Source organism: Plecotus auritus (genome assembly GCF_963455305.1).
Source record: "Plecotus auritus genome assembly, chromosome: 8".
In the NCBI taxonomy this organism is placed as follows: Eukaryota; Metazoa; Chordata; class Mammalia; order Chiroptera; family Vespertilionidae; genus Plecotus; species Plecotus auritus.
The window spans coordinates 16,189,275-16,205,550 of NC_137782.1; the positions used below are offsets into that span (position 1 = coordinate 16,189,275).

General features: G+C 36.4%; 1 protein-coding gene across 1 annotated transcript in view; it reads right to left on the bottom strand.

The window, feature by feature from the left end:
- The window catches only part of PIK3C3 (phosphatidylinositol 3-kinase catalytic subunit type 3), a 77,099-nt gene that overhangs the window by 54,834 nt on the left and 5,989 nt on the right, over positions 1–16,276 (bottom strand). Inside the window, exons 3-5 of the mRNA XM_080683799.1 lie at positions 15,818–15,961; positions 11,233–11,362; positions 2,435–2,521 (exon numbers count right to left, since the gene is read on the bottom strand). Coding sequence (XP_080539925.1) covers positions 2,435–2,521; positions 11,233–11,362; positions 15,818–15,961 — 361 coding nt within the window. The remainder of the gene's footprint in view (positions 1–2,434; positions 2,522–11,232; positions 11,363–15,817; positions 15,962–16,276) is intronic.

Here is a 16,276-nt window from a genome sequence, read left to right on the forward strand (position 1 = left end):
ATACTGGAAGAAAGTTACTTCCTCCTTAACATGAAAAATGTTGATTCTGTGTATAAACTTGTCCCCTTAAAAAAAAGCAAATACTATATTGTTAAAGAAGTGAAAATCAAAATGAAGTCTAAAAGGGTTATTAGTCTTGACACAAAAGTTTTTAAAATGGTTTTAAATATACATGTATAAAATCATATAAAAGTCTCGGAGGTCACTTAAATTTTCATCTTTATAAAGCATATTATACTCTATTAGAGGCCCGGTGCACAAAATTCGTGCACTGGGGGAGGGGGGTGTCCCTCAGTCCAGCCTGCCCCCTCTTACAGTCCAGGAGCTCTCAGGGGATGTCCTACTGACAGCTAAGGCCCGCGTGGGGAGCAGGCCTAAGCCGCAGTCTGGCCTCCCTCTGTGGGGGGCAAACAGGATGATCAGGGGAAGGCATCACTCCCATCACCCTGCTGCTGCTGCCACTGCCGGCCGCCACAGCCGCCAAGGTTTTCATCAACACGGACTCTAGTCCCTTCACCACGAAAAAATGACAACTTTCTGTAGTCATTTTCAAGATGTCTCTTTCATAGGATATGACATTTCTTTTTTTTTATCCTCACCTGAGGTTATTTTTCCATTGATTTTTAGAGAGCATGGGAGAAAGAAAGACAGAGAGAAACATCAATGTGAGAGGGACACTTCGATTGGTTGCCTCCTGCATGAGCCCTGACCTGGGCCCCGGCCAGGGAAGAGCCTGAAACCTAGGTATGCCCTTGATCAGAATAGAACCCGGAGCCTGTGGTCCACAGGACGAGGCTCTATCCACTGAGCCAAACCAGCTAGGGCAGGATATGACATTTCTTAGCCCCTCCAGCAGCGGACCTTCGTTTTTTCCTCCAGGAGTGTGGTGGAAAAACCCTAGATCACCTTCTTGGATTCTCATTATCCAAGTTACCAAGAATACTGTGAGTGGCGTACTGGGAGCTCAGCCAATGAGCGGTCAGAAAAGGTGTTTCCTCTGCAGCTCACACGCCAGGGTTGGGACTGCTGGCACGTTGCAGCTGGCAGGACCCTCGTCTTCACTTCGGGCCTGCGCCATCTGTGGCTTGACTCACCTCGCAGGCAGTCCCCTCCCACCCACCTCCGTGCGCAGCCTCCTCCTGAGTGGTCATGATGTTACAGTGTCATGGACAATTTTCATATTAACTCTTTATATATATATTCATTAGGGTACGTAATGGCCTCCTACCTTTTATGGAGGGGGGAAGGACAGGAAAGGCTGGGCAAAGTAAGCCCTAGGGTTATATTTACTACCCTAGGGGAACCTAAGTTGAATAATAAAAAAATAATAGCAAGGTATTTTGATTAAACTATTTTTGGAATGCGACCATTATAAAAATTCACAAAAGTAAACTTTTATTCCAGTTTGGCCCAGTATTCATACTGCATATAAATGGTTAAACACGACTAATTTTTTTAAAAGGTAATAATGCTCGAATATAACTTTTACAAGTGTTCATTATAAAAATGAAAAATTTCTCTCTCTCTCCACCTCCTGAACATTTTACAAAGAACAGTGATCTGTAAAGGTCTCATAAGCTAGGTATATCACCAAATTGACACTCCTCTTTCCTAATGCAATTAATATAACTGTTTTTTCTGCTATCTACTAGTAGATACTGAATGTTAGACCAGACATCTAGTATTTTAGTGTAAATATAGAAAAAATAAAAATGTGTTCTAACTTTCAGAAAGTTTCATTGACATCATCTTTTAATTAAACATACCTGTGGTTTGCCGCTCTGTTGACTAATGAGTTTGCCGACCACTGACCTAGACTCTCGATTCCAATAATTACAGGCTGTTGTTGTTCCTTGTGGTTAAGCCCCTATCCCAGTGGTCGGCAAACTCATTAGTCAACAGAGCAGCAAAATCACTGCTCGCGAGCCACAGTTTGCCGACCACTGTTCTACACCAATACATAAGATCAAGAAATAAATCAACTACTTGAACCACACAACTTTATTAAGGGTGCAGAGTCTTATATGCAGTACATAAAACTAGAAGTATCTAACTGGGGAGAGAACTTGCTACCAATGATTTAAGGTAACTGAAATGAAGAGGTAGCACTGTTGATAAATTTATCTAATATTGACTTGAACTTGAACATAATGAGCTGCCAAATGGAGAAAGAACACACAAATGAAGCATCAAATTCACAAAGGCTTCACTTATATAATATTTAATACACTTGTAATATCTACTACCTACTTATAACATTAAGATATAAAAAAGGCTTATATCCCAAGTTTTCACTTATATTAGCATAGAACTCCCTAAACTACACGTTACTCAATAGCCCCAATAGACACCTGGCAATAAATCTTGTCAAAAGATTCTTGATTTAGATAGTTGTGAGAAAATATTTTGAAATATAAAAGAGGATACAACCCACCTCATTTATCATTTCAATTTCTCTAAATGTCAATCTGTCCAGCCAATCTACTTTCACCATGTGTCCTTGTCGATGGGCTTTGGTGAGCTGCAGAACAAATATAATGAAGAAAATTTTAACACAGACCTTACAGAAAGGAGGGGGGTGGGGGGCAGCAATGCCCATCACATCCTTTCCGAATCATACTGGAAATACTAGCTAACATAATAAGAGAGATTGAGAAGAAAGAAATAAAATTATCTTTGTTCACAGATGACATGATCATCTATGTAGAAAATATGAAAGAATGTACAAAAAAAAAAAACACCCTAAAACTAATAGCAATTATAGCAAGGTTGCAGAATATAAGGTTAATATACAAAAATCAATTACTTTCTTATATACCAGCAATAAACACATGGAATCTATATATATAAAAGCCTGAGCGACCATTATAACCGAATGACCAGAACGACCGGACGACTGGCCAGTAGCTATAATACGCACTGACTCAGACCTTGCTGCTGGGGCCCTGACAGCTCCGAATCTGGTTCACCTGCACCCAGACAGGAGGGAGGAGGGAGCCCAATTCCTCTCCCAATCAGCTGTGCCTTAGCTAGCTGCTGGGGCCCTGACAGCCCTGAATCAGTTCACCTGCACCCCGGACCCAGACAGGAGGGAGGAGGGAGCCGGATTCCTTGCAGAATTAGCCGTTGATTAGCTTGCTGATGGGGCCAACCTCCCGCGGTACCTCCTCCCGCAGCCAGCCGGCTCCCCCATCAGCCCTGATCACGGGCCATGCCGAGGGAGCCCACCTGTGCATGAATTCATGCACCGGGCCTCAAGTTGAAAATAAAAACACAGAGGTATGTAAATGATTTCAATAAAGCTGTTATTTTTTTAAAGCATCATTTATATTAGCACCCATAAAAATGAAATTGGTAAAAATCTAACAAAATATGTAAAAGATCTATATTAATGAAATTAAAAAACCAACACTAAACAAATGGAGATATATTCCTGTTCATGGATAGGAATACTAAAAATTGTAAACATTTCCAGTTTGATTAAACTTGATCTATAAATTTAATGTAATCCCAGTGAAAATCCCAGCAAGTTATTTTGCAGATAACAAAAGGACGCTAAAATTTATGTGGAGAGGAAACAATCCAGAACAGTCAACATAATATTGAAGGAAAATAACAAAATTTGAGGGCTGTCACTACCCAACATCAATAATTATTATAAAGCTACAATAATCAAGACCGTCTGGCATTGGCAAAAGAACAGACAAATATACTAACAGAATAAAGACCCTGGAAATATATCCACATAACTATAGTTAAATGATCTTTAACAAAGGAGCAGAGGCAATTCTATGGAACAAAGATAGTCTTTTCAACAAAAGAAAAGCCACATACAAAAAATGAATCTAGAAACAGGAGTTAAACCCTTCAAAAGAAAAAAATGTAGTACAAGCTTCACTTTTCATTTTCAAGCCAATAGAATATTTAAAGTGGATATCAGCTTTACAGAAGCACAGAACTACAAACGTTTTGAATATTCAACCACAGAAGATTGCTGAAATGAATTATAGCATATCTATACTATGCAAAAACTTGAAGTCTTTACAAACATGTTGTACTAGTACAGTAAGTCCAACTTCAAGTTGTTGATAGGTTCTGTGACTTCAAACAAGATGACCTGTAACAAAACAAATTTTACCATAGGCGAATTAATATAAACAAGAGTTCTGTTCCTATGGCATCTAATAAACATTACAAGGAAATGACATCATTTGAGGATCTGCTGTATCTTAAATGACATGAAACAATTCTGAGACACCATTAAGTGTTAGAGCAGCATTCAATTAAACACACACACTCACAATATGATCACAGTTTAAAAATATCTTCTATATATATAAAAGGCTAAGTGATCGTAGGTCCATCCAACCCTCCGGTACATGTAATACGCACTGGCAATTTAAAAATAAATGTTGACTCGCGCATGCACAATACATATAAAGCTCTCACTGGCATCAATTGCACACGTGTTTTAATTTTATACTACTACTAGAGGCCCGGTGCATGAATTCGTGCACCAGTGGGGTCCCTTGGCCTAGTCTGCGGGATCAGGCCAAAATTGCCTCTCCAACATCCACCGAGGGGTCCTGGATTGCGAGAGGGTGCAGGCTATGCTGAGGGACCCCACTGGTGCATGATTGGGGTCAGGGAGGAACATGGGAAGTTGGCTAGCCAGGGAGGGACTGAGGGAGGGTTCCAGGGCATGTCCAGCCCGTCTCACTCAGTCCCTATCAGCCGGACCCCAGCAGCAAGCTAACCTACTAACCTACGTGTCAGAGTGTCTGCCCCCTGATAGTCAGTGCACGTCATAGCGAGTGGTTGAGCAGCCTTAGCATATCAATAGTATATTATGCTTTGATTGGTTGAAGGGACAAATGGACACTTAGCATATTAGGCTTTATTATATAGGATATTATATATACTATTTCAACATGTAATTTTTTGCAGTAATGTAACTACCACACGAATCTTTCTTCTAATTAATTTCCTTTCAATGTGCATGAATCCATGTACTGGGCCACTAGTCTATAAATAAATTCATACATAACATACATGTTAATTTACTGAAAGCATATATCAACCAACATATTAATGAGAGTTATTTCTGGGCAGAGGGTCAGAGGTGATTTTTATAGTGTCTGTGCTTTAACCATTTCTACCATGGTAGAAAATGTGTATTATCTTTGTAATAAGAAAAAATAATGTTATTTAAAAACTAAAGCTATTTTAAAAAACAATTCACTGTGCAAAGACTGCTGTTGAGAAAACCAATAAAAATTAGCATTTATTAAGATATGCCAAATAAAGTTATTTTACCTCATATTTTAAAACCCAAAGAATAAAAACCCATTTGATTAACATTACTTCTCCATCTGAAATGAAAGGTACTAACATAATTGTTCTCTCAAATTATTTCTTCCAAGGGCCTTTCGTCTAGATCCAACTGAAGAACCATATAAATTAAGCAATGCTACCATTTTCAATATGTGGTTAATAAAAACTCCTATAATATAGAAATTTATAGGATTTAGGCACCAAGCTTGCTTTTGTCAAGAAACTTTAACAGGAAAGTTACACAATAAACGTAAACAAGTAGCTATACAGTAGGGGATATACATATATGCTTTCTTAGAGAAACTACAGGGGAAAATAAGGACAAAACTATATATTTTTTACTTTGTTTTTTTCTGTGCCACTTAAAAAACACACACACAAATAAGCAGAAAAAAAATCCATTCTGCTCTGTCATCAGACAGAAAACTTTTAGATTCACAGAGCCTATGCGAATATTCAAAATTCTCTCTTGAAGCATTTATAGAAATATTGCCCAATAAAAATGCCTGGTACTGCCATAGGTAAGACCCGTGGTCGGCAAACTGCGGCTCGCGAGCCACATGTGGCTCTTTGGCCCCTTGAGTGTGGCTCTTCCACAAAATACCATGACCTGGGCAAGTCTATTTTGAAGAAGTGATGTTAGAAGAAGTTTAAGTTTAAAAAATTTGGCTCTCAAAAGAAGTTTCAATCGTTGTACTGTCGATATTTGGCTCTGTTGACTAATGAGTTTGCCGACCATTGGGTAAGATTATCCCCCCCTTCCCCCGCAACACACACACAAATAATCATACAGGAGTGTGTTTCTTGAACTACCTCCTATCTTGTTCCTCTAAATGCCTTTCAGTTACAGGACATAATATAACTCTTTCAACTCTAACATTTCCTTGAGCCTAGACTACAATTGAGCTAAATTAATAAATAGTCATTGAACAGAACACCATTATCCCTCAGCTAATCTATTTGCATAATGCACTATGGTTCATTCATAAATATCTATTATTAAAAAGTATAATTCTTCAATAAACATTAAGACACTGAGTTTTATCTGTATCAAATAAAATGCAAGCAATGCAGTAATTTATAATTCAAGACAAAATGCATCTGTATATAAGAACTACTACTGAAAGTAAAAATGGAGTTGTATGTGTCTCCTAGAGAATTTGCACACATCCTGTGTATTTAATTCTTAGGTAGCATAGAAGTGCTTCAGTTTCCTGATTAATGAAGTCTTAGCCACAAATCTTCAATTTTACTTTGAAACTTTATATAGAAATCTTACTCAGGAAGAGTAGTCTTTGCCTCATAAAAGTTGCATTCAGCTAAACTTCTCAGAGATTAATCTAGTCTTAAAACCATGTTACCTTCTATTTTTTTCTGGCAGGAATTATAGCTCTAAAGACAGACATAAATCAATATTATTTCAGGGTTCAATCTTCCCTTTTCAAACTAATTGTCTACTTGCTACCATTAATTTCAAGAAAAATCGAGAAGTTTAGACAGTCTCAGACAACAGTAAACAAACCAAAATGACTGATAGAAAAGATTCTACTATGTATCATCAGGAATATATTCCTAAGAGATTCCCAAATCCTTCTTTTATGACAGAAAAAAAAAAAAATGGCAACACACAACCAAATAAGCTATGCTTATAAAAGTTACACATATTATTTAGGAAAAATACCTATAGCTAAGAGATAATTTTGATGTCAATGTTTCATAGCTTTGAACAATTTCAGTATCTGTCATCATAATCTGTTATTATTTTCACTTACAAACATTGAGCAAGAAAATAAAACAAAATAAGACTCGTCTGCCCAATTTAGTCCAATACTGCATTACATATACTGTTTACACCATACCTAATATCAGTTCATAAGTGAACTGGTTGGAAGATAGAAAAATAAAAGATTATCAAGTTAAATCATTATCACTATGGAAAAATTGACACTTCAGTGAGGAGACCTAATCAAGTAAAGATATTGCAAAGAATAATAACTTCCCTAGAAAAGCCCTAACATAAACTCAAAACTATCTCTAGGGACTCAGTATTACATTCTGAAAACAGTAAACTATGTCATTAAAAGGAGGAAAAAAAATTATTAATAGGTCCTACTAAATAATGTGTTCTATTAAACTAGTTTTACATGAATGTTTTCTCAGAAAGCTGCTTCAAGGTAGAAATGTATTCAGAACCCAAGAAAAGTACACTTAATGTGCTAGAACTGGTCTGAGGTTTTCTTTTTCAAAATAGCTAAAAATTTTAATAATAATGGCATAATTATGATTCTTATAAATAGAGAGAATGAAGCCCAACTAACCACACTTCTTCAATGAAAAATATTCACAAGCACAAAAATAACTGGTTATTCAATGAGCCAGTGTCAGAGCTATAAATCAGGTCTTTTGATTACCAATCTTTCTACCTAGTTATAATATAACTTATTACTATTTAAATCTTCCACCAGTTTTGATAGTTCTATTAATTTTAAAAGCATAAAAAGAAAGGTAATGCCTCTATTTTTTAAAACATCTCCTTGGATAATCACATGTTCCCCATTTCTCTAAAATCTAACTACAAAATACATACAGAATTTTAAATCCACATAAATCAATTTGATAATCTGTTCTAGTATTTGTAACAAAAAATGATGTCCAGCTTATAACAAAACTCATTTTTTTAAATCATATTTCTAAAAGACAAAACATTTGCCAATCTTTTTTTTCCCCAATAAATCTCTTCCCTTTTCCAGGTTAATCTAAATGGACTGAATAAAAGAGACTTCTTTATCAATGCTAACTTTCTAGCTGATCACACAAAGAAATTAGCAACTGTGTGGCTCCTAAAATGTTTCTATAAGTTTATCAGCATCTATTCTTCTAAGTTAAAAAATAAAATTGATTTGAGAGAGAGAAGGGAGAGAGGGAGAAAGAGTAGGAGGGAGGGGGAAACAGAGAGATTTGTTGTTCCACTTACTTATGCATTTATTGGTTGGTTCTTACATGTCCCCTGATCAGAGATCGAACCCACAGCGTTGGCATATGGGGACAATACTCGAACCAACTGCCAGGGCAGCATCTGTTCTACTTGACTTTTATCCTCAGTAAAGGGTTCTCACATGTCTGTATCCTGAAGTTCCTACAATATTGTGCAGACAACAGTTCAAGTAATCCTGCAGCTAGAAAGATAATGTCAAGAGAGAAAGCCCTTTTAAGACTTCCCTCAAAATGAGAGAAATATCTCACACAGCTTTCTGGTTCCTTCAGGGTAGCTCATGCTTCATGGTTCACTAAGAATCAACAATCTCCTGAAGACTAACTTAATTTCCAAGGTATTGAAAAATGGTGTCCTGAGTAGCAGACACAAATAGCGTGATTACCAGGAAGACAATAATATGGTTACTCATCCATTACAAATTAGTAAAATGGCACCCTAGGCCGGTGCTATCCAATCGCACTTTCGGCAATAATAAAAAGATTCCCTATCTTCATTGTCCAATATGTAGCTGCTAGCCACATGTGGCTAGTGAGCACTTAAAGTGTGATTATGACAATGTAACTATGGTAACATAAAATTCTGAATTTTATTTAATTTTAATGAACTTAAACTTAAATTGCCGCATGTGAATTGTGACTATTATAGCTGTAAACTGTAAATAACCAATTGAATTGACTGACATGAACCTTTTCTCAATATAACAAGTTATTTCTGGATGCACTAGAAAAATCCAGCTCCCACTGCTATAAAACTGAGGTCTGGAGCCTGGACCAGAGTGACCCCATGCAGGCAATTTGAAGGCCAGTCTAAAACATCACATCTTACACTATTTCACTGTACCAATGCTCACTTACACACTGCTCAACATTCCCCCACTATCTGTGTCACTCAGACCACAAAACATTTTTCATCTAGTTGTTACTTTCTCTTTGCGGCCTCTTAATCAAATTGACAGAAACTAAAGCACATTCCAAAGGCATCAAGCAGAGATGCTAAAATGAAAAAGAGACAGTAGAGAAGCATGCTTTTGCACTAACCTTTCATGTCTAAAGACATGGATTCAAGAATAAATCAAACACTAAAGCTTGGTAGTCACATCCAAAACCCCAGGTGGATATGCATCCTAGTCATAAAACTCTTAAAATATGACAAGCTGAAAAACAGAGCAGATGGGAACAATGGGCAGATTTGCTCAAGGCCACAATCATTAAAAGGCTGGGTCATGGACAATGAAAGTGTAATGAATGTCCCAGAAGTCTGGCCTTTATTTTCACAAATCAATTCAAACAGAAATATTTATATTAATAAAAATTATTAGGGCAATTTAGAGATGGGAAAGAGAAAATTATGAGGAAGATGTGGGGGGGGGGAGGTTGTACTATGTTAATTTCTTACTGTTCCCACTAAGTCTAAAAAATCCAGTTATATAAAGTAACTAAACCAAATACTATTCAGTTTTGTCTCCTTTTCTCACACTCGTTTTTCCTCAAAGGAAAACTACACATGTCCACAAAATAATGTAAAATCATTAGAGAGGTTAATTCCATTAAAATTCTTCTTCTGAAAGGATTTGATTTTTAAATTGTTAACCCTAGAAGTAGGGCTTTTAAACTTCAGTTATTCATATTGCAGTTATAATTCTATTTGCATAGCTGAGCAATAAATCAGAATAAGAATATTTAATCCTGCTTGGGTTTGAGGTTCTTTGTTTAATAATTATCTAACACCATCTTTTCACAGGCCATTTAAATAGTTCATCTTCATTTCACAGTCCTCTTGTGCCATTATCCCCAGGCAGCCAAGACTTAGGCAGTTCTATAACTGAATAAACTTTCTTACATTGCAGTTTGAAAACTGTCACTATGCTATTTATTTTTGGCTCGTGGGTACAATGCACGGTAACTATGCTGTCCTATTATTAAGATTTATGTACACCTTGTTACTCTTATGCCAACTGCCTTCTCAACAATTAGAAACAGGCATAGTAAATTCACTGGCTGGAAAATCAAAAGTGCAACAGGAAACAAACCATTCCGTTCTATCCCCATAAACCTCATCTATTTGTAAACTCATTTCTTGTCTTAAAATGACAGTATGTAAAATATAAAGTATTATAGCTACAATTTCTGTTGCTTTTGTATAAAAATAGAAACATGAGCATACACCTTCTTTCCCATTTAAAAGTGTATTGTACCAAAAAAGATCTTCAAACAGTATTTAGCATAGTGCTTTGGAAACAGATATTGACAAAATAAATTATATTGTTCTGACTTAAACTCAGATTTGAGCTTAGCTTTTGTATTTATAAATAAAAACACTTCATTTAAACAATTTTGAAAGACAAAGGTAATACCTCAGTCTGCTTACAAAAACAGAAGTGGGAGTGGAGTGAGGACAGTTTAGACTAAGTAATCTTCACTTCAAAACAACGCAAGGTTCTCTAGCATGTCACCAAAAAAGGTTCATCTTGAAAATATCACCAAAAACTCCCCATTTTCAAATCTGATGGGATTACAGACACAAAAAGCCACATAATGTATGATTCCATTTGTATGAAATGTCCATAATAGGAAAATTCACCAAGACAGGAAGATTAGTAGTTCCAGGGGCTGGAGGGAGGAAGGAATGGGGAATGACTGCTAATGGGTACATGGTTACATTTTTGATGAAAATGTTCTGATATTAAATAGTGATGATTGCACAGCTCAGAATTTACTAAATCTCAATGCATTGTATACTTTTCAAGAGTGAATTTTATGATATATGGATTATATTTCAATAAAGTTACTATTAAAAAATTAAATCTAAATTAAAAAAATAATCTGACAGAATTCAAAAGGTTAACTTATACTACAATAGACATCATTCAGAGCTTTCCACTAGTTGGAAAAGTTTCTTTTTACCTTGGCAAGGCGGCTCATCTGATCTTCTGAGAGCGTACTGCTTGTTCTGCCAGGAGTTTTTGTGGGTTCTGACCCATCTGCTTCTACATTAGGCCAGACTTTCAAGTCATGCATCCCTTGACGAAACATGCTAGGCAAAACGAGAATGTTCAGTGTAGAAGTAAATTAATGCAGTTCATTTCAGGAAATTTTCAATCCCTAAACAGAGAGAATTCCACACTAGGAAATGCGTGTCTCTCTTGCCAACCTTTAAGCCTCCAGTGAGTTGTAATGCAGTTAACTAAGCAGCTAAAATCTATGTCACACTGCTTTTCACATGCCATTCTTTTCTCCTCCAAGTAGTCAGAACTTTTACAGAGATTCTAAAGGTGGAATGGACAAATACTTAGAAGGATCATAATGGACCATACACCCTTCATAACTTCAGTGGAGATCTTGAAATAATGAAGACCAAACTGCGACCCAATGAAAGAATGTCACATTTACAATGACTGAAACAAAATTTAAATAATTACATAACTGTCTACTTTACATGACAAGTCAGCATAGTAGACTGCACAAATTGCTGGGGTTTGAATCCCACCTGTGCCATCTATTACCTAAGTGACCTTGGGTAAATTGCTTAACTTCTCTGTGCCTCTGTTTCTTAATATATAAAATGGGATTATAAAGAGTACCTGTATCTCACAGGGCTATTAGAAAAATTAAATAAATCAGCACAAGTAAAAAGTACTTCAATAGTACCTGCCACATAATAAGTATTCAATAATGTTAACTGCGGTTATCCTTTTCACTAGGTACAGGTTGAGTCTCCTGTCTTCTTTTCTGTAAGAGCAATGTCTAGTGGGAAATACAACAGTGGATTTATATAAGAAAAAGTTCCCATGTCTACAAAATATATAACCAGAACTTCAATCTGAGCTTGATCACCTGCTTTAAAGTGAAACACTTTATAACCTTTGATTGTCCTGCTTCCTTCAAAAAACTACCAAGATATAGAATACAGGTTGAACAAACCCATAAAGGAAGTTTGGACAACTGTGTTTTTATAGATATGCTACTGTCACATTTCTGAGTTTTTGTTTTGTTTTGTTTTTTTTTATGGGGGTGGAGGGTAAAAATAAGGAAAGTCTTCTATTAATGTGTTCTTTCTTTTTTAAAAGTTTGGTGTTTTTTGTGTTTGTTTGTTTTTGTTTTTTTTAACCAAACTGTTCAGACAATGTATCTCCTCAAATAGCATTGTCCCAAAGCTGAAAGAGCAAGCTGCCAATTGCAGTGGAAAGAATAAGACTGTAAGTGTATGCAGGTGAATAGGCAAGCCCAAAGCATTTTGTTCTCACATTAAATATTTTTTAAAGTAAGGTACATATTGCATATATATTGATTTTTTTTGATCTTTAAAAACATTACCCTTTAATAAAAGTTTTACATACATTTTAAAAACTATTATTATCACGCTTTGACTAATGGAAACTTTCTTCACAGATTTTCCTGGAGTAATAAAGAGGATTTTCACAGAACATTATGCAAAGTAATGATGCCATAAACATTTAGATTGGGAACTATAAAGGATGGCTGCAAGCTCATGAGCACAGTAAGATTGAAGAACATATCTGTTGCAAGGTTTAGCTCTAAGGCTGGCAGTAAACAGGTAATATCCAGCAACCATATCTGTGAAAGTTTATCTTATAGGCCCGAAACAAATGCACTGACTGTAGTAAAGAACCCAAAATCTTAGTATTTACCATGTTAAAGATTTCAAAAAAATTTATATTACAAAAAACACACATATACAAGCCTTTCATAAAGTACATTTTCATTCCCTTTCAACTGAGTATTAGATTCAACATCAAGCAGCCCTGCTTAGACTCTAAGAAACTGGGTACAGTGAGGCAGCAACATCACTTTAAATGATTATCCTTAATTGTACCTTCAGAAACATCAGAAGGTTTCCCTTCCTTTTCTCCACCTCCCTATATACCAGTGAATACTTTAATTGGCTGAACTTAAATAAAAAATAAGTACGTTTGGCAGGAAGTCAGTTTACTAAATGATTTAAGTGCCTTGGAATGGATCTGGAGAGAAGATTTAAGGACAGGGGACATGGAAGGCAGGGGTGGTAGCAAGTGACTCAAATGATCAAGTGAATGTATTACTTTCTTTTGACACTAATGGAAACTTTAGTTTCACAGCCTCCAGGTGGCAAGCCAGAAGATGCTCAGAGCATCCCGTCCACCGGGGAAATTAAGCCAAGTAGGCAAGACAAAAGGAAGCACAGCAGGATCCCCTTCAGATGCCTGCAGAGGCCCCAGCAACAGCTGCTGCTGCTGCTCCAGCTCCCATGCCAAGCCACTGCAGCAGCAACTGCCCAGACTTCCGAGTTCACATTTGGAAAAAGTATGTGCAAGAGAAATCTGCAGCTTGCCTGTAGTTCTTTGCCAATTCAATCTAACGATCAATCCATTCCTCACCTCCTTAGAAATCTTACAAGCTAGACATTAATTACACTATTCTCCAAGAAGTATTGCTTCACACTGACTCAAGTATACAAAAGAGATTAGCAAATAGCAGGAGCTGATAGTCACTAGACCCCCAATACTATAATGCAACTATTAGGCACTTTGAGGACCACTTTTTAAAAGCTACTAAGCCCACACCAGGACTACTTAGGGAACACGGTGGGGATCATCTGGTGCTATTTCATTGTTTAAGAAACATTTGAGGAAACTACCGCTTCCCTAAGTCATGAGAATGTGGAGGCACATGGCATGATTTTTAATGGCAGGAGGAAGAAAGTTTGCACAGGCTTCTTGCCAAGGCCACCCAGAAGCCTCATGCTGCGTTCTCTCCCTGGATGTCAGCAGCACCATGCACAGCTGTGCAGCAGTCCAGTCCATGTTTGCACTCTGCTGTAACCCCTGAACATCACATTGTCACATTCCTCCACAATCCAAAGCTGCACAGGAAGGGCAAGGCCATGTTAGGGACTCCCTGGGCTTGTCTCCCATGAAACCAAGTTCACCCCAAGGAAAGGCCCAGGACACAGAGAGAAAAAGGAGTTATTTTAATTGCATAGGTTTTCTTTGAATTCTTTTTTCTGAGATGAAGGTCAGTAGAAGCATCAGCCTAGAGGTAATAGGACAGGTTTTTCACATTCCTTCCGCACTGCTCAGAGTACCCACAGAGCTCTATTACTACCTAATGTTATCGTTTGAATAAATGCCCTACTACTATATAGGTGTAAAAGGAAATGTTAATGTAAAACCTTATCTCTACCTTAAATAAACTGACAGTGAGCTGAATATCCCCTTATATCTGACTAGACACGAATAGAACCATTCTAATTAAAGGATTTTTTTTGCGTAGGTATTACATACATATTTGCAAACCAAACAGATTTACTATGATTTGTGTTTCTTGTGGTTTTTTTTTTTTTTGCTTAAAGTTGTAATATTTAGTAACATATTTTCATTATATTTATTTTTTTCATTACCCACCAAAGTTAAATAACAGTTATTTTCCATGTTCAGCAAAAGATATTAAAATGTTGCTTTCAATTAAATGGAAGTAAAAAAAGTGAGCAGGTGTAAATAAAAGTACCAAGTAAATAAGATTGCATGTATTTAATAGAGATATGGAGGAATTTTGAAAGTGGTAAATCAATGACTCATATTTGAGAAACCCTGCTCTAAGGGAGGTAATGTCTCGGAATCAGAGCTGCTCGCTGTCATGGTTCATTTGTATCTAACATCTGATGTGTTCAGAGACACCAAGTTTGGGGCAGAAAATTGCCCAAGGAGCCTGGAATTCAGCTTGTCTGCCAAAAAGCACAGAAACTACTAATGACTACTGGAGTACTACCCAAAGGACATGGGTCAACTTGAAGGAGCTCCGATTGACCAAAAAGGGGAGTTTCTGAACATTATAAAGAATAAAGATAGCAATGGAAACATTTCAAAAATGTTTAAGACTATAAGTTCATGACAAAACTTAAAGACAAAAAACAAAAACCATCAATTACTTTTGCATGTTACCAGGGCACCAACTCATTCTTAAAGGTGATAAAAGATCAAGTTCTTCAAAGAAAAATTCCAATTAATATACACAGAAAGAATAATAGAATATCAACAAAAGGGATATGGGTTGAGTTTTTCACAATAAACTTCTATTATCTGTAAATCTTTAAAAACTGAATTAACAACTCTTCTATTACAGTCATTACCACTATTAGCAAATTAGTGCTTTTTAACCCTACTCATTGTCCTTTTTATCACTATTATGACAAAGCAGAAAAACGAAGCTCTCACAGTATATGCCATATAGTCTTTTTTTTTTCTAAAAGAAAGATTCTAATTTCCAATACTATTTTCTAATAGGAATCACATTACCAATCACTAACAGTAGAGTCATGTAAATTGTGTTTCTTAATTAATCTATCTGTATATCCCATAGGAAATTCAGTCTCAATAATTATGGAATCATGTAGCAAACATGTACACACAGAGAACCAGACTGGCATGAACTTCCCAAAAAGAAAAAGGATGAGAAACTACGACATCCCTAGAAATTAGAAGAGAATGCTTACCCATATTTTCCAAAGAGCGAAACTGTTGTCCCACCCACAGGCACTGCCTTTCCTGGCCCATACACATCCCATATAGTAAGGGCCACTTGGGCATTCCTGGGCAGGTCAGGGTACTTCACAGGCAGTTTTAGCCATTCATTCCAGCTATGGGAATAAAGTCAACATAAGCATATATTATATATTTAAAACTTTCTTTTAAATTAACAAACCATGCAAGAAGGTTTGGCAAGAAAAAATGCTTCAAAGATTAAGTTAGTACTACAAAAAATAATGTGAGTTACCTTAGTTTCACTCTAAGCAACTTCAATTTTAAATACAGAATACATGAAAAAGTAAAAAAAAAAAAAAAGCGCATAAAAAAACAACACTGGTAAACCTTTTAATAAAAAAACTCAAGACAATATCACTAAGACACAAGATATACGATAATGGATAATAATAGTCTGGGAAAACACTTAA